The 27,265-nt window shown below is 35.6% G+C and overlaps 1 protein-coding gene across 1 annotated transcript; it reads right to left on the reverse strand.

The window, feature by feature from the left end:
* Positions 1 to 14,683: 14,683 nt before the first annotated feature.
* On the reverse strand, positions 14,684 to 24,621 carry LOC105641171 (Ribosomal protein L35). The gene is made up of 4 exons (XM_012225656.4): positions 24,252 to 24,621; positions 23,196 to 23,299; positions 23,020 to 23,104; positions 14,684 to 15,038 (listed from the first exon to the last, which is right to left on the reverse strand). Exons 1-4 carry the CDS (start codon positions 24,495 to 24,497, stop codon positions 14,949 to 14,951), a joined length of 525 nt encoding a protein of 174 aa, XP_012081046.1. The 5' UTR covers positions 24,498 to 24,621; the 3' UTR covers positions 14,684 to 14,948.
* Between the last annotated feature and the right edge of the window lie 2,644 nt (positions 24,622 to 27,265).

Here is a 27,265-nt window from a genome sequence, read left to right on the forward strand (position 1 = left end):
TATTTTAGATTATTCATAAGAATTTTTATGTATAGGAGAGGTGAGCTCAAAGGTAGAAGAAAAAGGAAGCTAAGAAGAAGATTTTAAGCTTTTGAAGTGAAGGTTTAATATCTCTTTTAGTTTACTAAATTTTCTTGCATGAGAACTTATGTAGTGTGTTGATAATGAGAAGAGATGTTGTTGAATATTGAGTAAGAGGACTGTAAATGGTGAGAAAGCATGGGATGAAATGAATAAATGAAGTAGATATTGATTTCATGCTGAAAGAGGTTTGTTGGAAATTGACCAGAAACTTCACCTTGATTTTGAACCTATTAATGATGGAATTAGGAAGTGGTATAGAAGAGTTATTTGTTCCTCTATGTGTTAGCTATCCATGGGTTTTTGAATCACCTAAATCGGAGTTATAAATTGAGAGATATGACCAAAATAGTACAACCTGTGCAGGCTGAAAACACGACTCGGGCTCGTGAATTTCATGTCGCGCTCGCGATTTGTGCCTGTAAACTCTCTGACTCTCTTGTGTGCTTCTCGCGCTCGCAAATTTCATGTCATGCTCGCAATTTGTGCCTGTAAACTCTCTGACTCTCTTGTGTGCTTCTCGCGCTCGCGAATTTTAATGTCGCGCTCGCGACTTGTGTTTTGATGCCTCTTGGACCTCTTTTTCTATGAAATTGTATTCCTTTGCTCAAATTGTATTCCTACAATCATTTTAAAACAAAAAGACAACACGAGCAAATGTATAAAAACAAAATGCAATCATGCAAATGATGTGAAACTAACATGACACAAGTTGCCCGCTTTGTGCGGCTATCAGCATACAGGTAAACAATATGGTTTATGAATTTATGAAGCAGTTAATATGCTTTTGTTTTATATTATTGTCATACCGATAATATGCTCCATTGAGGTTAGGTAGAAACCACGTAGATAAGGCTATGTTGCGACATAGGATAGTAGATCTGAGCCCCATATAGTTTGGTACTCCGGCTACAGGCCGTTGAGTGGATATGATTATATATGGGCCATAGCAGCCCAGTCATACAGTATTCATCCAGTTTCATACAGTTCCTCTTATCACTTTGGTTTCACTATAACCTTATGGAGCCATACAGTTTTATTGACTACAAATTGCATAAGTCATACAGCATAATGAACAGCAAGTATGATTATGGAAGTCTCATGTTATGTGTGCTTACATGTTTATTTATACATATGTGTGTGCTTACATGTTTCTTTATACATTGAGATATCTACTGAGTTTTCATTGCTCAGCGAGTTATTTGTTTAACTCGTAGGTTTTGGGACTGGACCATAGAGAGTCAGCTTACAACTGCTGCAGTTCATCTTTGGAAGACCAAGTCTTCAGGGTAGCTACTCATTTTGATATTTTGGTTCTGTCTATTCTTATCATGGCATCTACAGGGCACACAGTTGGGCCCATTTCATTTCGGAAACTAGTATAATGTCTTATAAATCATAAGTACATATCTATATTTTACTAATGTAGTAAGTAACAGCATGATATATGATGCATCATACATAAGGATATCAGCCTGATAGGACATAGGTTCAACCAGATTGTAGCGTCTCGATTCGATTCATTCAGGTTAATGGGTGGACCAGAAAGGAATATTACAAATTTTGGTATCAAAGCACTAGCTTAGTTCCCCGGGCTTGAATGCATATGTCAGTGTACATGCCATGACTACCCTGATGAACCAAGCAATTGTTCTTCTTTTAGGAGGATGTCACAGGAAGGTGAGAGCGAGTCACACGCCTCCAGAGCAGTGGAGGGTGAGGCTCTAGTAGCACCAGGTTAAGAGGTGTTGTTAAAACAACTTGCTGATACTTTTAGACAGATTGCAGGGGTGGTACCTCAGGCACCATTGGTAGTAGACAGAGAAAGAAAACCCCCACTAGAAAAGATTAGAAAATACGGTGCGAAAGAATTCAGAGCTAGCAAGGATGATAGTCCAAAAATAGCTGAGTATTGGTTAGATGGTACTTTGAGAGTCTTGGAGCAGTTACAGTGTACACCAGAAGACAAGTTGATTTGTGCTACGTCATTACTGATAGATGAGGCATACACATGGTGGCATACTGTTCAGCAGAGAGTATCAACAGAGCAGCGTACCTGGCAATTCTTCTTGGATTAATTCAAGAAAAAGTTCATCACAGAGGCTTACCTTGATGCTAGAAGTAAGGAATTCTTATACCTTAGGCAGAACAGAATGTCAATTGCAGAATATGAAAGAGAATTCACCAGACTTAGCAGGTATGGTGACCGAATAGTGGCTACAGAGGCAGAGAAGTGTAAAAAGTTCTAGGAAGGCCTGAACGATGAAATTCAGATGGGAGTGGTAGCTTCCAGATTCAAAGAGTTTTCAGGTTTGGTAGAGGCAGTTTAGGAGATAGAGCGAATTCAGGCCAGTCAGCGTACTAGACGTCAGCGGTCATAGCAGAAGAGAGACCAGACTCTGAGTGAACCCAGTACATATCAATTGGAGAGCAAGAGATTCAGAGGTGCTATTATTTCAGCTAGTTCTAGGCCTCCCTTTAGCCAAGGCACAGCTAGGGGTGCTAACGCACCAGCGGTATCCGTCGTGGCTAGTTCTGCCGGTGGTAGTCGAGGTTCAGGCAGAGGAGTTAGTAGAGGCACCGGTAGGTGTAGAGTCAACCGGTTATACTTTTCCACCTTACGAGCATTATGGCAGACGGCATGGTGGAGATTGTTGGATGGTGACTGGTAGATGTTGGATATGCAGAGCATCAGACCATCAGAAGAAGGACTGTCCTAAGAGGGCAAAAGTTCCTACACAGTTCATAGTAGGTAGAGGTAGTGGTGAGAGCTCCGGAGGGTAGAGACAGCAATCAGCGACTGTGGACAGACCCGATACTAGAGGTCCAACCAGGGTCTATGCTATGCGAGCCAGGGAAGATGAGGAAGCTCCAGATGTAATAGTTGGTGAGGTTTCTTTATTTGATCATTCAGTTTATGCTTTAATTGATCCTAGATCATCACATTCATACATCAGCGTACCTAAACCTTGGGTTAAAGGGTTAACAGTTGCACATGTGAGTCAGGGTATGTTGGTTATTAATCCATTAGGAGATGTAGTAAAAACCCATACAGTGGTCAAAGGATGTCCAGTTGTTATTCATGGAAAGGAGTTTCCAAGAGATCTTATAGAGTTGCCATTTAGAGAATTTGATGTTATTCTGGGTATGGATTGGCTATCCAAACATCAGGCTATAGTTGATTGTGCAAAAAAAAGGGCGACACTATATACAACAGCAAGGGAAGAGATTACAGTAGTCGGGAAGTGGCAAGATTTTCTGGGTAATGTGATATCAGCCATGGCAGCAAAGAGATTAATTCAGAAGGGTTGTGAAGCATACTTGGTATGTGCATTACAAGTAGAGAAAGAAAGGTCAAAAGTGCAAGACATACCAACAGTGTGAGCTTATCCAAACGTATTTCCAGACGAGTTACCAGGGTTACTACCAAGGAGGAAAGTGGAGTTTACCATAGATGTCTATCCTGGAGCAGCACCAGTATCAATTGCACCTTACAGAATGGCACCAACAGAGCTAAAAGAGTTAAAGATTCAGCTGCAGGAGTTATTGGACAAAGGCTTTATCAGACCCAGTGTATCACCTTAGGGAGCACCGGTGTTATTCGTAAAGAAGAAAGATGGATCACTCAGACTGTGCATTGACTACAGACAGCTGAACAAACTGACAATCAAGAATAAGTATCCATTGCCTCGAGTCGATGATTTGTTTGATCAGTTAAAGGGTGCAGGCATGTTTTCTAAGATCGAGCTCAGGTCGGGATACCATCAGCTGCGGATAAAGGAAGAAGATATCATCAAGATTGCCTTTAGGACCCGATATGGTCACTATGAATTCTTAGTAATGCCATTCGGTCTCATCAATGCACCGGCGGTTTTCATGGATCTCATGAACTGCGTGTTTCATTCATATCTGGATCAATTCGTGGTGGTGTTTATAGATGACATTTTGGTCTACTCTAGAGACATGGTTGAACATGATAAACATTTGTGGATTGTACTTCAGACACTGAGGGATAAACAGCTGTATGCCAAGCTCAGTAAGTGTGAGTTTTGGCTAGAAGAAGTTTCTTTCTTAGGACATGTGGTGTCATCGGAGGGTATCAGAGTGGATCCTAAGAAGATTGAAGCTATTGTTGATTGGAGACCACCCAGGAATGTCACAGAAGTTCGAAGTTTTCTGGGTTTAGCCGGCTATTACAGAAGGTTCGTAAAGGGATTCTCCATCATTGCATCACCTTTAACAAGATTATTGAAGAAAGCGGTTGTATTCCAATGGGATGATAGGTGTCAGCAGAGTTTTGCAACTTTGAAGAAAAAGTTAATTGAAGCACCAGTGTTGACCTAGCCAGTGTCAGGTCAAGACATTGAGATTTACAATGATGCCTCTCATACTGGGTTAGGCTGTGTACTCATGCAAGATAGGAAAGTGGTAGCTTATGTTTCTAGACAGTTGAAGCCACATGAATTGAATTATCCAACCCATGATCTAGAACTGGCAGCCATTGTTCTAGCGTTCAAAGTATGGCGGCATTATCTGTATAGTGAAAAGTGTTACATTTACACAGATCATCAGAGTTTAAAGTATTTACCGACACAAAAAGACTTGAATTCAAGACAACAGAAGTGGATGCAGATTCTGGCTAATTACGATATGTCATTAATTACCATCCGGGCAAAGCTAATGTGGTAGCTGATGCCCTTAGCCGGAAATCATTGAGATCAATGAGAATCAGCATAGAGTTGCAACAGCAGCGAGTTATTCTAGCACAGATGCAAGTATAGCCATCTTGGGTTCAGGAAGTTGCAGAAGCACAGAAGAAAGATACGCAAATAGCACTATGGGTTAAACAAGTACAAGAAGACCATGGTGGGAAATTCAGATTGGATAACAGTGGAGTATTGTTTTATGAAGACAGAGTTGTTGTACCATAGACAGAACATTCTACATGAAGCTCATAACAGTCCATATACTATGCATCCAGGCAGTACGAAGATGTCTCAGGATTTAAAGAAAGGCTATTGGTGGCCAGGAATGAAGAAAGACATTGGGAAGTTTGTAATAAAATATCTGACATGTCAACAAGTAAAAGCAGAACATCAATTGCCAGCTGGGTTGCTTCATCCAATAACAGTGCCAACATGGAAATGGGATCAGATCACGATGGATTTTGTTACTAGATTACCTCAGACGCAGCGGAAGCATGATGCAGTATGGGTAATTGTAGACAGATTAACTAAGTCCGTGCACTTTCTACCAGTTAGGATGGACTATTCTCTGGACAAGTTAGCAGAAATTTATGTTAGAGAAATAGTTCGACTATATGGAGTTCCATCATCCATTATATCTAATCGTGATCCAAGGTTTACATCGAAGTTCTAGGGTAAACTGCAGGAAGCATTAAGAACAAAATTGCATTTCATCCTCAGACAGATGGCCAATCAGAGAGAGTAATTCAAATCCTGGAAGACATGATGAGATCATGTGTTATAGAGTTTGAAGGCAGTTGGGACAAATATATACATCTCATGGAATGTGCCTACAACAATAGCTATCAATCGAGCATTAAGATGACACCATATGAAGTGTTGTATGGTAGACAATGCAGGACACTTCTGTGTTGGACTGAACTTAGTGAGAAGAAGATTTTGGGTCCAGATTTGGTTAGAGAAACAGAAGAGAAAGTGGAAATCATCAGAAAATGGCTGAAAGAAGCAAGTGATCGACAAAAGTCCTATGCTGATTTAAAGAGAAAGGACATTGAGTATACAGTCGGGGATAAAGTATTTTTAAAAGTTTCACCATGGAAAAAGATCCTAAGGTTTGGACGAAAGGGTAAGCTTAGTCCTAGGTTCATCGGTCCATATGAGATTGTTGAACGTGTAGGACCATTAGCCTATCGCCTAGCGTCACCTTTAACCTTAGATCGAATTCATAATGTCTTTCATGTATCAATGTTAAGGAAACACAAATCAGACCCATCACACGTGTTATCAGCAGAAGAGATTGAAATTTAGCCAGATCTCACTTATGAAGAAGAACCAGTTCAGATCCTAGCCAGAGCAATTAAAGAATTGCTGAACAAGAAAATAGCATTGGTAAAAGTTCTTTAGAGGAATCATAAGACAGAAGAAGCAACTTGGGAATCTGAAGAAACCATGCGCCAACAGTATCCGCAATTGTTCACAATAGGTAAACTTCCGGACGAAGTTTTTTATTTAGGAGGGGAGAACTGTGACATCCTACTGAATCGAGTCATTGCATAGAGTCGAGTTGAGTCGGGCTGAACCAAAGCCCGGTTCGAGCCATTAGAGTCCAGAGTGAGGTAGTATGGGATTGACAATCATAATGAAAAGAAGTGGACTTACTTGAATGAAAAAAAAAGATCAAAGTATAAGATTAGGACTTACTTGAACTAAAATATAAAGTTTAGGTATTAAATTGTAATCAATTGCAAATATAGGTACTATTTGGTAATTTTTCACATAAAATCATTGCCATAGTGGAGCTTTCCCGAGACTTCCATTTCACTTTCCCATTTTCATCATTATCTTCATCTCCTTCATCTCTTTTACTCACTTCTTTTCTCCATCTTCTTCATCTTTATCTCCATCAATTTTAATGGTACTCAAGCATTAAATTCAACCTCTATTCTCTCCAAGTAAGTAGAAGTTCTTGAATTTATAATTTAGTCATTTAGTGATATTTTAGATTATTCATAAGAATTCTTATGTATAGGAGAGGTGAGCTCAAAGGTAGAAGAAAAAGGAAGCTAAGAAGAAGATTTTAAGCTTTTGAAGTGAATGTTTGATATCTCTTTTAGTTTACTAAATTTTCTTGCATGAGAACTTATGTAGTGTGTTGATAATGAGAAGAGATGTTGTTGAATATTGAGTAAGAGGACTGTAAATGGTGAGAAAGCATGGGATGAAATGAATAAATGAAGTAGATATTGATTTCATGCTGAAAGAGGTTTGTTGGAAATTGACCAGAAACTTCACCTTGATTTTGAACCTATTAATGATGGAATTAGGAAGTGGTATAGAAGCGTTATTTGTTCCTCTATGTGTTAGCTATCCATGGGTTTTTGAATCACCTAAATCGGAGTTATAAATTGAGAGATATGACCAAAATAGTACAACCTGTGCAGGCTGAAAACACGACTCGGGCTCGTGAATTTCATGTCGCGCTCGCGATTTGTGCCTGTAAACTCTCTAACTCTCTTGTGTGCTTCTCGCGCTCGCAAATTTCATGTCATGCTCGCAATTTGTGCCTGTAAACTCTCTGACTCTCTTGTGTGCTTCTCGCGCTCGCGAATTTTAACGTCGCGCTCGCGACTTGTGTTTTGATGCCTCTTGGACCTCTTTTTCTATGAAATTGTATTCCTTTGCTCAAATTGTATTCCTAAAATCATTTTAAAACAAAAAGACAACACAAGAAAATGTATAAAAACAAAATGTAATCATGCAAATGATGTGAAACTAACATGACACAAGTTGCCCGCTTTGCGCGGCTATCAGCATACAGGTAAACAATATGGTTTATGAATTTATGAAGCAGTTAATATGCTTTTGTTTTGTATTATTGTCATACAGATAATATGCTCCATTGAGGTTAGGTAGAAACCACGTAGATAAGGCTATGTCGCGACATAGGATAGCAGATCTGCGCCCCATACAGTTTGGTACTCCGACTACAGGCCATTGAGTGGATATGATTATATATGGGCCATAGCAGCCCAGTCATACAGTATTCATCAAGTTTCATACAGTTCCTCTTATCACTTTGGTTTCACTATAACCTTATGGAGCCATACAATTTTATTGACTACAAATTGCATAAGTCATACAGTATAATGAACAGTAAGTACGATTATGGAAGTCTCATGATATGTGTGCTTGTAACATCCCTTCTCGGTCCACCCGTTAACCCGAATGAACCGAGCCGAGACGCTACAATCTGGTTGAACTTATATCCTGTCATGCTGATATCATCCTGTATGCTAAATATGAATATAAAACACTCCCAATTAAACTTCAAACTTTCAATATCTCCAACTAATCATCATAACACAACAACACTTTATATATATAGTCATAACTGTATAAATCCTCAATAGCATTGAAAATCCAGCAATTAATTGCATTCATGATCTATATCAAGTCTTCATGACCTAATCATACCAACTATAGTAAAATATTTCAATCATTTCCTCCAAATACTTACACCACAATAATTACATGCTTCAATTATATTTCCAATCACATAAGCTCTAACAAATGTAATAATTATACATGCCATAAATCTTAATACATGCCATAATTCTTAATATTACAACTCTCAATCTACTATGACCAAGTTAGTCACTTCTGCTTTGAACGTACTCCTCAAGTCTTCAAGTACCAACCACGATCTTCAACCTACGCGTGATAAAAATCGACGCGCTGATTATAAAACTCAGTGGTGCTCATAATTCACATACTAAACAAAGTGCGATGGCAACTAACTTAAAATACAAATTTCATAAAGCATTGATACTCATAGAATCAGTAAATTTCAACATAAATGTCTCTTTATAGCAACGAATAAACTTCTAATTCATAAACATCAATAATTTAGTTCTAATTATCTCATAACTCCTTTACATGAACCTTAAATCACACCTTATGATACTATCATGATCTTACCTGCTGTTCATTGTGCTGTATGAATGAAATCAATAAACATGTAAGATTACATAACAGTATATGTTCATTGTCTTACTTGCTATTCATTATGCTGTATGACTTATGCACTTTTAGTCACATCATATAAGTTATGATTAATAACATCTCATGACTGTATGGCTCCTTAAGAATTAAATAAATAAACTTGTAAGCATATATAACATGATACTTTCATAATCTTACCTGATGTTCTTTATGCTGTATGAACTCTGCAACTTTGATTAAACTCAGTGAATATCACAATGAATGAAGAAACATATAAGCACATACATATGTAGAAATAAACATTTACTCACATATGGAATGTAAGCACACATATCATGATACTTTCATTTTCCCTTAATGATCTTTCTTGCTGTTTAGTATACTGTATGATTATGCAATTTGTAGTCAATATAACTGTATAGCTCCATAAGGTTATAGTGAAACCGAAGTGATAAGAAAAACTGTATGAAACTGGATGAAACTGTATGCTTGGCTGCTATGGCCTGTATAATCATATCCACTCAACGGCCTGTAGCCGGAGTACCAAACTGTATGGGGCGCAGATCTGCTATTCTATGTCGTGACATAGCCTTATCTACGTGGTTTCTACCTAACCTCAATGGAGCATATTAATGGAATGACAATAGATAAAACAAAAGCAAAGTAACTGTGTCATAATTTGCATGCTTGTGTCATGTTATTTTCACACCATTTGCATGCTTGCATTTTGTGTTTATACATGTGTTCATGTTGTCTTTTTGTTTTAAAATGGTTGAAGACATACAAGTTGAGAAAGGAATACAATTGCATGGAATTCATAACTTCATACACCATTTCACATCATTTCACAATTGCATAGAATACAATTACAAGTTGTGTTTACCTCATTTCACATCATTTGCATGCTTGCATGTTGTTTTGATACATGATTTAATGTTGTATTTTTGTTGTAAAATGATTGGAGGCATACAAAGTGAGCAAAGGAATCCAATTGCATAGAAAAAGAAGTCCAAAAGTGCATGAAAACACAAGTCGCGAGCGCGCCTTGCAAGGTCACGAGCGCGTAAAGCACCAAATGAGAGACAGTGAGTTATCGGGCACAAGTCGCGAGCGCGCACTTGAAAGTCGCGAGCGCGTAGAGTGCAAAATGAGAGACAGTGAGTTCCCAGGCCAAATTTGCGAGCGCGCGATGAAGGTCGCGAGTGCTTACAGGCCAAGGGCCAAGTCTCGAGCGCGCACTTGAAAGTCGCGAGCGCGAGAAGTGCCAAATGAGAGGCAGAGAGTTTCAGGTGAAAGTCGCGAGCACGCAAATGAAAGTCGCGAGCGCGTACAGTGCAAAATGAGAGTCAGTGAGCTTCAGGCACAAGTCGCGAGCTCTTCATGCAATTCGCGCGCGCGCGCGTCGCGTTTTCCAGCCTGCACTGTCTGTACTCTTTTGATCATATCTCTCAATATACAACTCCGATTTGAATGATTCAAAAACCCATGTAAAGCTAACACATAGAGGAACAAAGAACTCTTCTATGACACTTCCTAATTCCATCATTAAATGGGGTCAAAATCAAGATGAAGTTACTGGTAAAATTTCCAGTACCAGTAACTCCCCTGTTTCAGCATAAACTCACTATTTACTTCACTTATTCAATACCTCCCCTGTTTTCTCACCAGTACCAGTCCTCCCACTCAACATGAAGCAATATTGTCTCATTAGCAACACACCACACAATTTCTCATGCAAAGAAAATGGTAAATGAAAAGAGATATCACACCTTCACTTAACAAGCTTGGAATCTTCTTCTTAGCTTCGTTTTTCTTCTACCTTTGAGCTCACCTCTCCTATACATGAGAATTCTTATGAATCATCTAAAAATATCACCAATTGATTCAAGTATGAAATTCAAGAAGGTTTACTTACTTGGATAGAATAGAAGTTGAATTAATGTTTGAATCCCATTAACATCTTCACTACCATTAAAAGTGATGGAGAAAGGAAAGTGGAAGAGGAAAGTAGAGGAAGAAGATGAAGATAAGGATGAAGAAATGAAAATGAAATGGAACTCACAGGTAGTCTCTAGAATATCATGGATTTTTATGTGAAAATTACCAAATGGTACCTCAAGTGTCAAAATGGTACAACTTCCTACCTCAACTTTATATTTTAGTGCAAGCAAGTCCTAATCCTTATACTTTGATCTTTTTGTTTCCTTCAAGTAAGTCCACTTCTTCTCCTTATTTCATTCTAGCCCACTCTAGACTCTAATGGCTCGAACTGGGTTTTGGATCAGCCCGACTCGACTCTAAGCAACGACTCGATTCAATAGAAAAATGGGACGTTACAGTGCTTACATGTTTATTTATACATATATGTGTGCTTACATGTTTCTTTATACGTTGAGATATCCACTGAGTTTTCATTGCTCAGCGAGTTATTTGTTTAACTCGTAGGTTTTGGGACTGGACCATAGAGAGTCAGCTTACAATTGCTGTAGTTCATCTTTGGAAGACAAAGTCTTCAGGGTAGCTACTCATTTTGATATTTTGGTTCTGTCTATTCTTATCATGGCATGTACAGAGCACACAGCTGGGCTCATTTCATTTTGAAAACTAGTATAATGTCTTGTAAATCGTAAGTACATATCTATATTTTACTAATGTAGTAAGTAACAGCATGATATATGATGCAACATACATAAGGATATCAGCCTGATAGGACAAGGTTCAACCAGATTATAGCATCTCGATTCGGTTCATTCGGGTTAACGGGTGGACCGGAAAGGGATATTACAAATCCATCAGTAAAATAGTAAATTTCATTAGTAAATTTGATTGAAAAATGGTGGTTGATGTAGTTGGTATTCCGTCGGTATCTTGTTGTAGAACCGTTGTTAGATTGTCAGTAATCTATTGGGGAATCGTAGTAATTATTTATTTCATTTTCATAAATTCTATATTTTGTTGTCGATACAATTTAGAACCGGTCGGCAATCCATCGGGAAATTTAAATATTATTTTTTAAAAAAATAAAATTTTGTCAATAAATGGATGGTAATCCGTTGGTAAAATATTATTAATTTAAAAAAATAATTTGTAAAATCTGATTTATTTCAAAAATTATGTTAAAAAGCAGTATTAAATAAGAAATCTATATTTGCAAATTCATGACAATTAAATGCTCCACAATCAACAATGCATATATATCACACTAGCAAGCAATTTATACCATTTTTCAAATTAAAATGCACAAAACATAAAAACTTAATGAACCATATAATGGAAATCCTAACACAAAACAAAGAAAAAGAAAAGAAAGTGAAGACCAACTAATGTGTCTAAACATCATCAGTCTGTCTCAGTGGTCCTCAAGCCTAGGAGTGTTACTTAGATCGGAATATTCTAACCCAAATCGAAATTCCAAACCAAAAGTTAATTTGGAATGGAATTTTGGAATACAGAATTTAAAATAGAATATAACTTTTAAAATATTGGTATATGGAGCATGAAGTAGAAATAAAAAATAAAATTTTATATTCCAATCCATACATCGAATTTTTATTTTATTATTCTTTAGTTTGTAATTTTATATTTTAAAATAAAATATTAAATTAAAGATTAGAATAAAATATCTTTAATTTTTTATATTTTTAAGAAAACTTCTATTTAATTTGAAATTTAATAGTGCTAACCCTAATTTGTAATTAATACATACTATATGCTTAAATCCTCATATATACTTTCTTGGTTTAAAAATTATGATTTTAGTTATCATATCTTACTTTTTATTAGATTATATAGTTTGAAATATTTTAGTATGCTTAAACTCATGATATATATTTTTTTGTGGATTTAACGCTTTTTAATGGAGATGGTGACTACATATATTGATATACCTAATATGAATGATATTATCTTTTGTTGATTTTATAATATTATTATTAATTATTAAACTGTTAATTATATGAACTGAATTATTAAATATTAAAGGTAAAGTATATTTTCTATCTGTAAATCTGTAAGATTAAAATGTTTAGTTATATGTGATATTAATTTATTATTTTTAAAAATTTAATTACATCTTTTAGTATGCTTATATAAAAATATGGTGATTATTCCTTATTAAATTAACAAATTTACATTTTAAAAAATGTCATAATATGTTAGATTTGTATTTATGGTTAAGAAATTTAGAACTACCAACTTTTAATAGAATGGTATGGAATAAAACTTTAAATTCCAAAAAGTACTTGGAATGGAATGTAATTTCAAATATCAAAATTTTATGGAACGGAATCTAAATGAGAGTCATTCCATTCCATACGGTTCGAACGCCTTCGACAGCATGCCCAGCTTCGGAAACATGACTTGCAACATGTGAGGGAGAAATATGATATGATTGCCGGTTAGAAGGGTTTGTACTTGCGCAGAAGATGTGGTAGCCTTGGTTGGTGTTGATTGCCTAGCATCTGATTCATCTTGTCAATCATTTGTGATTGTTGCAAGATGAGTCGCTCTAGCGCTGCATGTCGCTTGGCTAATGTCTCAAGAATCACTGAAAATGTCCCTGTAGTGGATTTAGCACTCTGTGAGTTAAATCCAGTCTGCATATAGAACTAGCTAGCCTCGTTGCCAATCCCATACACCTGCGGCTTTACAACCTCCTACAGCCTGCAGAAATAACTCTGCATCTTCAATAGGAGGTATTGTCTCCCCTTCAGTTTGAGTCCTATCAATCCAAAGTTCAAGATTGATGTTTTTCTACAACCTCTTATTGCTGAATTGAAGCAGTTGTGGGACATGGGAGTTGGGACTTACGATGTATCAATGAAACAAAATTTTATTATGCGAGTAGCTTTATTATGGACAGTAAGTGATTTCCCAGTACATGCAATGATTTCTGATTGAAGTATGATAGGAAGACTTGCATGTCCTTATTGCATGGAAAGTACTGATGCTATCACACTTCCGAGAGGAGGGAAGCAAACTTGGTTTGATAATCATAGAAAATTCCTCCTTATCAATCATCCATGGCAACGTAACAAGAATTTCTTTAGAAAGAATGTCACTGTCACAAAATCTTTACCTTTTCGCTGAAAATGGGTGAAGAGATTTTGATTCAAATTGATTGACTAGTCCTAATGAAAGTGACCGAGATAAGTTTCGATGATGTAAATGCTGCAATAGGTAAGAATTAACTTTTAAGATTCCAACTTTTTAAATATTCAAACATTTTGTATAAAATTTACTCAAAGAATTAACTTTTTGTATAATTTACCCTCTAAATTTGCAGTAGAACAACAAAAAGCCCAATTTTTTATAAAAAAAATATATTTTTTATATTTTTAACTAATAAAATTCTTTTGATAAGTTTAAAATTATGAAACAACAAATTATTTAAAAAGGTAAAAATAATTATAAAAAAATTGCAGTTTCGTCTTTGATTTAAAAAATAATTAAATGAAATACTTTTTTAATAAAATTATAGAATTAGAAAAATATTTCATTATATTGAATATTTAGTCTGAAAAATATTTATTATTTTTTTAACCATTTTTAGTATATTTAATTTAAATTTAATACTTAATTATTTTTTAATTATATTTGATTTAAAACAAATCTTTTACTTTTATTTTGTAAAAGATTGACTATGGTGCAAATTCAAAGGGTATATAAAAAATTTATTTTCAAACATTGCTCCCAAATTTAGGGAGGCAAAATTTATTACTCCTTTAAATGGCCAATAAAGTTATTGGACTCCCAGTCCCAATACTCATATGGTGACTTCACAATAATTTTGTAAATCAAAAATACTAATGAATTAAGTAATTTCATTAATCATGTATAAATTCTAAAATTTCAAAATTTTAAAATTTAATTAATATTAATCTCAAAACCAAGGGTAAAATCCAAAACTATGGTAATTTGATAACTGAATTGTAAAATTATTACAAAGTACAATTTCTTGTTATTCCATAAGCAAACAGATGTGCTAAAAGACTAACATAAGCCGCCGTCTGGAGGTAAGATTGACCGAGATTGAAAGGCAAAAATGTTCAAAAATACTGCTCTGAACATCTGCAGCAAAATTTTGTTAGCCACAAAACTCTGCTCTGAAAACGTATTCCCTATCTCCTTAAGATGACTGGCAGAATGCATGTCACAGATTTAACCACAGAAATTAAGTTTCTTCATAACTTTGGCATAAGCTACAGGCACAGTAGAAGGTTTTCTAAGTCTGCGCCTTGATTTCTTTGACTGCAGTGAACATCAAAATCCTTTATTAATCGACTGAAAATTAACATATATAGAAAAAAGATATCAAATCATCTTTATAAACATCATAGGTCTTTCAGAAAAAGAATTGGATGATGCATCCTTTCTCGCGTTGCTCATCAAATGAACAATGTCATTTCCGCAACTTTGCCCAAAAGTGCTATCACATAATAACTTTTAAGTCGTATTGCAGTCACAATTGCAAAAGTTAGCTGAAGTTATCATGAATTTATTGAAAATAATCAACAAAATGACACGAGTCAATAGCTTAGCTAGAATACAGCATATCTATACATCAAACATCTAAACTAATCATTAATACAAAAGAAACAGTAATTTCCCAGTCATATTTCATATATAAAGTTATCAGCAAATAAATTAGGCAATAGCAATATTTGAAATGCAATATTAAGTTATTGACATTCAAAATTATTTTTGAATGAAGCTGTTTTTTCTTCTTTTTTTATTTTTTTTGGCTGGTGATTGGGATAACAATCCACCTTTACAAAATTCTTGGTTTTTTTCCATATAAATGGGAAAAACCCAACAAAAGCTCCAATAAGAATGCAACCCTAATTAGCCTTCTAAAATTATATGTGTGTGTGTGTGTGTGTGTGTGTGTGTGTGTGAGAATCAAAACAGTAGGGGAATCACAATAGTTCAATACTCAAAACCAATCCTCAAGAGAACAATATTCTACTCAATATTTATTACTTATTAACGATCTTATAAGTTTTTGTAGAACCATCATCTTGCCAAAAGGCCATTTGGTGATACAACAAGATTTGCATGGAAACAAAATTAAGGTTGTCTTCTTCCTAAAGCTTGCTAATAAAACAACAAATTAATCACCTTATTCAATTATAAGTTCAATATACAAACCAGCTCATGAGGTACTTGCAAATGTAATGGTTTTCAACTTCTCAAAATGGTTTTTAATCTATGAACAGGAGGTGTAAATAATAAGAATCCCTACTATTCATAGAAGAGTGAATGGTGGTAAAACATTTGAAAGTACACTTGAATATAATTTCTCCCTTGGCCTTACTCAAGCAAGGCACACTAATAAATAGTTTGGATTGTAATTCACCAGTTTTTTTGTCCGTCATCAATTAAAAAAATAAAAATCAGCCCTTGTTATTCTGATTAATAACCAAATAATTCAATTATCAAACATTAACCAAATTGAATTGAACAAACATGCTCTTAAGAATTCCATCAGTTTTTTTATTATTTAGTTAAAAGCAAATAGTGGTAGCCCTTAAGACAACATATTATTCCAACCAACTAAAAAGAGAGAATGTACTCTAAATTCCTCTTCAAACTGCATGGCCACACTAAGATTTATCTGCCTGCCAACTGGACCTAGCTTAGATGGTTTTGAGGATGGGGAATTTCAGTAAAAGTTGTAGGTTTGAGTAATAATGCTCTCCTTTAAGAAAAAAAAAGGTTCAACAGCTCCCAGTTATTGACTCACCTAACCATGCTTTGTTCACAAGATTCAAAACCATAAAATCTTTTGTTGCATTAAGCTAAATTTGGAGCGACTCCTAGAATTCATGTTGAACTATTTTATTTTTGTTGAAGACCAAAACTTGAAATCTATGTTAATAATTATTTTAAATCAATAACAATAATCAAAATTGACAACAGGTAAGCATTATGCTTCCAGAGCTTCTAGAGGGATTTCTTTGAATTTTATCCAACTTGATTGGAAGGTATACTCTTTTATCTTGTTGCAATTTTATTTAGGGTCATTAAGGACATCTTATTAGTCAAGTAACAGGATATTTACTGGCCAAAAGGATTAGGCCATATACTAACAGAATTATATTCCAAATATTCTTTGTATTTGAACTTAATCTTTGATTTTGTAATCTTTCAGTTTAAGGTGCAGCCTAGTACCTAGGAATTTCAGTTGTAATTCTTGTATAAATTCTCTGCTTCTGCTGTATATGAAACACAGAAAAAATACAATAGCATTTGAGAGTTCTTTCATGGTACCAGAGCTTAAACCATTCATTAGTTATCAATTATGTCTTCCTCTAACACTACATCTACCATTAACATCCCTTTCAATTCTATGTCCTCTTCTCATACCTCTTCACATTCATTCTCTATCAAATTAAACACCAAAAACTATCTTGCATGGAAAATGCAATTCACTCCTTTGCTTAATTACCAGAAACTTCATGGCTACACTGATGGTTCTAAACTAGCACCACTAAAAACTATCACCAATGTTGGGTCCACTATTTCTGTTCCCAATCCTGAATATGATTTCTGGCTCGAAAAGGATCAAATGCTTCTATCTTGGATTCTCTTATCTTTAACTGAAGAAATTTTTTCATATATTTCTAGTTTAACTTCATCTTTTGATGTATGGAAGGCATTATCTCATGCCTTTGGTTCCGTTTCTCAAAATCAGCAACTTCAAATACACATTGAATTGCAAGAATTGAAAAAGAATGATCTATCCGTATCTGATTATCTCCATAAAGCAAAAACTTTGGCTGATGAGTTACAAGCAGCTGGTTGCCCCATTTCTTCTGCAGAATTGAATGCGATTATTTATTGCAATATTGGTTCCGAGTATCATTCAATCATTAGCTCCATGAATCTCAAACCTAAACCTGTTTCTTTCTATGAATTGTATGGGCAATTGGTTGCACATGAAATTTTAATCAAGAGTTCACAAGAGCCACCTAAAGCCAACATTGTCATGAAACCAAATAATATTGCATCTATTCTTCCTACTCCAAATCGCCCACCTATCTTTTACATCTTTTACAATTACCGGCGTCAATCCAATGGAGTTAGACCCAGAGTATCATGCCAAATTTGTGGTCTTACAAATCATACTGCTGACCGTTGTCGTCACAAATATAACTCCAATAATTCCCAGTCTCATCCTAATATCTATCCACAAGCTAATTATCACTCTTATGGGCAACCACCAGCTAATATGAATCCCTTTATGCCTAATAATCCGCCTGTTTCATGGTTCCCTGACACTGCAGCAAATTATCATGTCACTCCCGATCTTTCTGCTCCAAGTACTGCGGATGAATATAAAAGAACTGATCAACTTCATGTGGGTAATGGTAAAGGTTTGCCAATAACACATACTGGTATAGCATCTATTCCATCTCCTTTAGATTCTTTAAAGCTCAAAAATATTCTTCGTGTTTCATCTGTTATTAAAAATTTATTATCTGTCCAAAAATTCACAAATAACAATTCCTATTTTTTTGAATTCTGGCCTTCTTTTTTTTGTTGTTAAGGATCAGGTTACCAAGAAGGTTCTACTTCAGGGACCCAGTGAAAATGGTGTGTGCAAATTTTCGAGTCCAATAAAGCAAGCCTGTGTTGTGGATCGGTTAACCATGGATGAATGGCATTCACGTCTAGGTCACCCCCACACTAGGACTGTTTCTAAGATTGTCAATAATTTTCAACTTCCAGTTTCATCTTCTTCAATGTCACCATGTTCTTCATGTTTGTTAGGCAAACTATGTAAAACTCCATTAGCTCCAGTTCCACATAAAAGCAAATCTCCTTTTGATCTTATGTATGCTAATGTTTGGGGTCCAGCTCCAATGCTATCTTGTTTATGACATCGTTACATGTTTCTTCTTGTTGATGATTTCACTCGTTTTTGTTGGATATTTTTCATGAAAAATAAAAGTGATGTCTTTTAATTATTTCTTAATTTTGAGAAAATTGTTGAGCGTCAATTCAATTCCAAAATTAAGTCCTTTCATTCAGATTGGGGTGGTGAGTTTCAAAAGCTTCACAAATATTTCCAAACTTATGGCATACAACATCGTATTGCATGTCCTTATACACACAAACAAAATGACACAGCAGAAAGAAAAATTCGACATGTAGTTGACATTGGACTCACTCTTTTATCTCATGCCTCAATTCCTTTTAAATATTGGCACTATGCTTTTGAGACAAGTGTTCAATTAATTAATCTTATGCCTTCTCCTGTCACCAATCAAACATCCCCATATTCCATATTATTTCAAAAACATCCAAACTACTTAGAATTAAAAACTTTTGGCTGTACCATTTTTCCTCTACTTCGGCCATATAACAAAAATAAATTTAATTTTCGTACTTAATCATGTGTTTATCTTGGTCAGAGTCCTAATCATGCTGCTTATCATTGTCTTGATCCTAATTCGGGTAAATTTTATTTAGCTCGTCATGCCAAATTTCATGATAAGCATTTTTTGTTCCATCATATTTCTCGTGTACAATTCACCAAAGGAAAATGGTTCCACACCATTACTTACTTTACTTGGAACACACACTGTTTCCGGTGGTCTTCAAGTAGCACCAGGTACGTTTTCTTTTGAAAATAATGGTAATATTACTAATGCTTTTCCAGCAAATTTAAATTCCAATCTTCTACCACTCACTCCTAGTTCAATTCTATCTAATCCAAACGTGTCCAACTCTACTTTACATAGTCCCACTAATACTAATCAACCAATGCCACCTATCATATCTTCTCCACCACAAAATCTTGATATTGTTACTTATGTTTTGAATCCTTCCTCTTTTACTAACATTCCACCAATCCCTCTTCACGTTGATTCATCAAATTATGCTTCCACCGCCGGTCAATCCAATCAAAATACTTCTTCACAACCTTGTCCTCGAACTCATCCCATGACCCTTCGTCCTTCCACTATGCATAAGAGACAAGCTAATTCTGTTGTTCGAAAAATTGATTTTCTTCAAACTGAACCTAATACCTTTATTCAAGTCCAACCTTTTTCTCAATGGCGTGATGCTATGACCAAAGAGTTCAATGCACTCCTTGAAAACAATACATGGACTTTAGTTCCCAAACCTGCAGGTACAAATATTATTGGCAACAAGTGAATTTTTCGTATCAAAAGACATTCTGAACACAATAGATCGATATAAAGCCCGTTTAGTAGCTAAGGGATTCACACAACAAGATGGCATTGATTTTACAGAAACATTCAGTCCAGTAGTCAAGATGACTACCATTCGTACTGTTTTATCGTTGTCTGTAATACGTAATTGGCCTACTAGACAACTTGATGTTTCAAATGCATTTCTTCATGGTTTTTTGGAGCATGAAATATATATGTCTCAACCACAAGGATCTGTGGATAGTACTCACCCAGATTATGTTTGTAGATTGCAGAGATCCTTATATGGTTTAAAGCAAGCTCCAAGGGCATGGTTTCATCGATTGGCTACTTTTCTTCTTGAACTTGGTTTTCAATCTTCAAAGGCAGATACATCATTATTTGTTCTTTGTAATGGTTCTCAAACAATTTACATACTGGTGTACGTTGATGACATATTGGTTATTGCATCTCATGACTCTCAATTACAATGGTTTCTTGGTCATATACAGAAGGTATTTCCTGTTCGTGATTTAGGCCCCCTTCATTATTTTCTTGGCATTGAAGTTAAGACTTTAGCCACTGGAATATTGTTGTTTCAGCACAAGTATATTCTTGACGTTTTAAAGATTGCTAACATGGATACTTGTAAGCCTTGCTTCACTCCTATGGCCACTAGTCCTCCATTGGCAAAGTCGAATGGTCTTGCTTTTGATAATCCCAAATTGTACAGACAGATTGCTGGTAGTCTCCAATATTTGACATTGACATGACCCGATATTACATTCTCTATGAACAAACTTTGTCAATTTATGCATTGTCCTACAGAGGATCACTGGAAAGCCATGAAACGACTTCTTCGATACTTGCAGTATACCTCTTCGGATGGTTTGTTTCTTACTAAGGACTCTAATTTACAATTGCAATGTTATTCTGATAGTGATTGGGGTGGTGATCCCGATGATCGACGATCCACAGGTGATTTTGCAATTTTCATGGGTCGAAATCTAATTTCGTGGATGGCCAAGAAACAACCAACAATTGCTCGGTCTTCTACAGAAAGTGAGTATAAAGCTATTGCGAATACCGTGGCTGAAATTTTATGGCTCAATAGTTTATTAACTGAACTTGGTTTACCTCTCACATCACCAGCTGTTTCATGGTGTGACAATGTTGGTGCAATTTATCTCAGTGCAAATCCCGTGTTCCATGCTCGCACCAAGCATATCGAGCTTGATTACCATTTTGTCAGGGAGCAAGTTGCAAGAAAAGCGGTAACAATTCGATTTATTAGCTCTGCTGATCAAATTGTAGATCTCTTTACAAAACCATTATCACGTTCTTTGTTTGAGCAACATCGTGACAAGCTTCGGCTTCGTTCCTCTGCACCATCAGCTCCTGGGGGGGTATTAGCAAAGTAACAGGATATTTACTGGCCAAAAGGATTAGGTGATATATTAACAGAATTATATTTCAAATATTCTTTGTATTTGAACTTAGTCTTTGATTTTGTAATCTTTCAATTTAAGGTGCAACCTAGTACGTAGGAATTTCAGTTGAAATTCTTGTATAAATTCTCTGCTTCTGCTGTATATGAAACACAGAAAAAATACAATAGCATTTGAGAGTTCTTTCACATCTATCACCACTTGGTTGCCACCACAATTTCCATTATCATCAGCAAATCAGCCTAGGGACGATCATGGATTCGATTTGGATTAAATTATGTAAAATTCATCTCGGATCCGCGAAGATTTGCACATATCTATATCCATATCCGCTCCGCTCGAATTTGAATCGGATCGGATGTCGGATCAAATTGGATATTATCCATTTTTTTATTATGTTTGAAAAAAAAGTAATAATTTACTAAAACTTCATATTATTTATTATGTTTGAAAACACAAATATTCTTAACAATAATTGGAAATATTATACGCTATGACAACTAGAAAAGACTCTAATAATTGTTAAGCTGAAAAAGATCTAGGCTATTGGCTATAATATTCAACTATATTCTTTTGTTTGATGTAGCAATTAAAAAAGTACAAAAAGGGTGAAAGAGTATAATAATGATTTAAAATATTAATGGAAAATAGAGAAGGAAGAGAACAATAAAGGCAATTGCATATTTAAAATTACAGTCAATAATTTAGAAATATAAGAAAAAGGCAAAATTATTTTTCACAGATCGGATTCGGATTGGATTATGCTATATTCATATCCGCATTGGATTTATTTCAAAATCCACATTCGATCCACCACTAAATGGATCAGATTTTATACGCTCCATACAGTGTGGATCGGACATCCACCAAATTGGATCATTTGATCATCCCTACATCTACCTCCATGTTTTTTGTTCATTACCACTACACTACCACCACAACCATCACTCTTGACCATAATTGTCAACATTACCACCACTACCCATTACCACTAATATTAACACCAGATTGCACCTACCACAACAACAAGCATTTGTTACCGCTACAATTGCTCAAACCACACCAGCCCAACACCACCATCATGAATACCATGGGTATTATTTAGTACATATTACCACGACTATCAACCAATCACTACCATCACATGCTATAGCTACCACCTAAGTTAATGTCTATACCTCTATTTCTAGCAATTACTACCACAATTATCATCGTTACTGCAAATATAATCAATTAATTTAACTTTTTTTACCCTTGTTTTGAATTTCAGCACTTACAAATTCAATTACCATTCAGCTACTTGATTTATTCATATTAATTAGTCAGTTCTTAAATTTGTTAGCATCTAATTTTTACCAAATGAAACCTTACTCTCGTTATCAACATAATGGAAGACATCATGTCATGTCAATGTAAATTTTGATTAATATAGGAAGGGTAGTTGAGCAGCTGTTTCCATCCTATCTGAAACATCACAGCAACTTTATGGCATGCAAAGAAGAATTAGCTCACACTTCAAAAACAAAGAAACCGGGAAATTCCCTTTTATTTATTCATGTGATATATGTAGCAAAAGCTCAACTTATTTCACACTATCCATTGAATAAAGAAAAGGCATACCTTCAAGTGCGCATTATGATTCTTGCCCTCTCTCCAACGACGAATGCTCCCGTCGCTCAATGTCCGAAATCTGGACTTGTAGGACCTGACAGTGCAATTTAGAAACAAATAATCCAGCAAATATAAAAAAAAAATTACAGAGAAAAAAAGAGAACAACTATACTAATGAAACCTACGAATAAGACTTCATTTTGATTTTCTTGACTTTGGAGGTTACTGGTGTCATTGGCTTCCTCCTCTTCCGTCGCTCCCTTGACGAAACATGACGGACATGCACCAACTAAGTTCACATCAAGTAATTCAATCATCTTATGAACAAAAAAAAAATTGATATATGCCAGAAAGGAAGGTACTTCAAATTCAAGGTCAAATATATTAAATTCATTTATGTACTTTTCATAAAAAACCTTGTAACACCCAAACTTTTGCATTGATCAATCATATGCCCCTAAAGTTAAGCATTTTGATAATATTGCACACTTCTCCATACTAGCAACAACAATTTTTAAAGTTTTTAGCTTTTTTATGCAAAATATTGATTTGGTATGTGGTTAATATAACTTTTGGAACAATAATTTTCACATTTTTCTAAGTGTTTAATCGGTCAAATTTTACTAGTTGAAGTATTTAATAGGTGTAATTTTATAAGTTGAAGTGTTCAATGTATCAAAGTAAAAATAGAGGGTGCCACAAGGATTTTTGTGAAGTGAAGGGACGAATTTATTTATTTCGCCTCAATTCAATGTTAAATGAAAATCAGATGCATAGAAGGGTAAAGAAATCTTGCTATTGGATTTTTATTGAGCTCAAAATTTCAAGATATCTCTCTCATTCATAGCAACCTAATAAACAAACAGGTGCCCTTGAGAAAGCCTTTAAAAATTCCCCAGGTCTAATTCCTAGTTTTACAGATAGCTTTACATTAAAATTCAAATAAATTTTCAGTTCTTTACTTTGAAGCATAAGCAGAATAAGAAAGAAGGAAAAATTAACATGTAAAGAATAGAAGTTTGATAATGTCAACTAGGGTATGCCAAATGGTAATATATAATGTCAATTTAACTTGATCAAGAATCAGTTTCAATGTGATGAACACAAGATTTAACCCAAAAAAAAATGAAATTTGAAATAAATTTCTTTGTGACATTTCCACATACACCATACAGACAATGAACAAACAAGAATGCAATCTACCGTTTAAAAGAAAAAACAGAAGAAACCCAGAAACTTACTGACGGAAGGATTGCAGAAGAACGTTGTGGCGATTGAAAAGCCTGCGAAGGGGACTGAAACGAACTCTGTGAAGATACGTTAAATAGTGGAATGCTAAGGTTCCACTTATGCGAAGCAGATGCGAAAAGAAGAGGTCGCTGAAGTTGTGGACAAGAATGAATGAGGCGACTAGAAAAGGAGAGGGCGGGCACTGTTTTGATCGACCGCCCGGCCAAAGAGCGGAACTTCGTGCATAGTCTCTGCATTGTTATTACAGTTGGCTCGTTGGAAGCGATGCAACTGAGCCGTGATAGGTTTTTGGCACTTTGATTTTGGGACTGTTTGGATGGAGTACGATTTTGGGATTGTACGTGTCCATAGAGTTACTTTCCCCTCAACTTATCTGAGATATTTACTTTCATTAAAAGACGTTTTTCATCGATTTAACACTCAAGCTTCACTGGATGGATCAATTTACCTCAATTATTTCTCAAATAGACTAAAAATATTTTTAAATATTTACAAATGATACAAAACTATTTAATTTTAATGTTTTAACTAATAAAAACTATTTAATTGATTTTCTTTTCTTTTCTTTCTTTTTTCTTTAGAAAAAATGAAAATGCTGCATTCCATACCATACAAAGCCATACGAAGGAGAAATAAAGTTTGATACTACATTTAAAATCTAGAGAGTGATCACATCTATACGAAACCCTTGCTAATGAATGAATTATCGTATTAAATTGTCTCTTAATCTTTCTAATAAAGATATTAACCTTAAAATTTAAAATGGTTTTATAATCTATAAGAACACAACCAAACTTTAAGTTATCACAACACTTGAGCTCAAAACATAAACAAGAATTTAAGAGTTCGATAAACACACAACCTAGGTCAAATAAATGTGTTTCTATCCATTGTAAGCAAGAACAAAGAGCCATGTTTTTATTTAAAGCAATGTCACTGGAGCCTATGTAATGACTTGAAATGGCAATGAGAAAACTACCCTCCAAATCTTCTATTACATCAACAAATTCAACAAAATCTAATTGTGAAAATAATGCTCCATCAACAAATCCATGCCAACTTGCTTGGACAAAAGGATGAAACATGGGTGGGAATGCATGGCGTTGCATTGTACGATAAGGTAACGAGGACAAAGACCTCCATTCATAAAGACCATGCAGTACAGATGTTGCACTTCCAAATAAGAATGCGAAATGCCTTGCCATATAAATAGATTCCAAGATGACCAAATCTTCCAATCATACACAATAAATTTCTCAACATGCTCCTGAGATAGACTAACCTTAACCTGCAAAAAGTAATCTTTAAATGTAGCATTAGTTAAAAAAAAAAACTCTAAATCCCTCCAAACCTACATCACCTTATCACATCTAACAAGGAAATGGTCCACATCTTCCACATCCGCACAAAAGATATAAGCAATATCTATCTCCATACCTCTATTAACAAAATTAGATTCTGTTAATAAATTTCTTCTTAAAGCTCTTCATAAAAATTCCTTATCCTTAAGGGGAATATCCAAATACCATAAGCTATGTAATAGTCTCCTTCCTCCCTTTTCCTTAGTCTATTAGATATCTTTAAAGACAGATAATAAACACTTTTAATAGTATATACACCCTTTTTATTATAGTGCCATATTGATTTACCCTCTCTTTGATGTAAACTAAGAGGAGTGTTAAGGATTACTCTAATATATCCCATAGCAAAATGTTCTATGAGTTCACTAACATCCCATTCGTTGCCATCTACTCCCATTAAATCCCTAACTCAAACCCATCATTCACTCAAAAATGAACCATATTTGGGAATCCATAGATCACGACAAACAACAATATTCTCACCATTGCTATCTTAGCACCAATACCAACTTCTAACAACTCCTATAAAACAACACACTCCATGTAAAACTTGGGTTACTTCCTAGAGTAGCTGTCACGTCCCGACTCTAATCACTAGAGGAATTGTCCGCTTTGGCCACGGGGTTGTGCCCTGGCCTAATCCGGCCAACACATACACCCGGCCTCACGGTTTTGTCCCGCAAGTGAAATGGGAAACTTCCTAGGAGGTCACCCATCCTAGAATTTCTGTTAAGCGAGCATGCTTAACCCTGGAGTTCTTCCAACTCTCCAGCCATTCCACCAAAAGGCGCCTCTAATGATTAGTTTCCCCCTTTTCGATATATGATTCGATTCATTCCTGTGTCCCGTATTCCACTACCCTAACTAGCTTGCCATCCTAGGATCGCTTTGCCGGGTTAGGATGTCACAGGCCCACCAGCTTCCGCATGGTTCGTCCTCGAACTATACATCTACTGGAGGGGGTCCGGCTCTGATACCAACTGTCACGCCCCGACTCTAATCATCTGTCACGCCCCGACTCTAATCACCAGATGAATTGTCCGCTTTGGCCACGGGGTTGTGCCCCGGCCTAATCTGGCCAACACATACACCCGCCCTCACGGTTTTGTCCCGCAGGTGAAATGGGAAACTTCCCAAGAGGTCACCCATCCTAGGATTTCTGTTAAGCGAGCACGCTTAACCCTAGAGTTCGTCCAACTCTCCAGCCATTCCACCAAAAGGCGCCTCTAATGATTAGTTTCCCCCTTTTCGATATATGATTCGATTCATTCCTGTGTCCCGCATTCCACTACCCTAGCTAGCCTGCCATCCTAGGATCGCTTTGCCGGGTTGAGATGTCACAGTAGCCTCCCTATTGGAAAATATTTAGCTTTGATAATTCTATTAAAAGAGAATAATTAGTAGCGATTAACCTTCAACCTTGTTTTCCTAGTATAGCTACATTAAAGTTGTGTCAATTCTGAAAACTCGTACCTTTGTATCTTTTATTAAAACACATATGATCCCGAGACAACCAATAAATACTTCTATCCCTCCTCTCTTCAAACCCCATAAAAATTTATTTATGATCTCATGTAAAGCAGTGCAAACAAATAAAGACAATAAAAAAATACTCATGCAGTATGAAGGCAAAGTCTTAGCAA

Source organism: Jatropha curcas, chromosome 11, assembly GCF_041381405.1.
Source record: "Jatropha curcas cultivar XTBG-Jc1 chromosome 11, XTBG_Jcur_1.0, whole genome shotgun sequence".
Lineage (NCBI taxonomy): Eukaryota > Viridiplantae > Streptophyta > Magnoliopsida > Malpighiales > Euphorbiaceae > Jatropha > Jatropha curcas.

Coding starts and splice junctions, on each gene's coding strand:
- LOC105641171 (XM_012225656.4), bottom strand. CDS start 24,497: ATGCAGAGACTATGCACGAAGTTCCGCTCTTTGGCCGGGCGGTCGATC. Junction 23,300..24,251: donor CTTCTGCAATCCTTCCGTCA/GTAAGTTTCTGG, acceptor ATGTGAACTTAG/TTGGTGCATGTCCGTCATGT. Junction 15,039..23,019: donor ATCATAATGCGCACTTGAAG/GTATGCCTTTTC, acceptor TGTTCACTGCAG/TCAAAGAAATCAAGGCGCAG.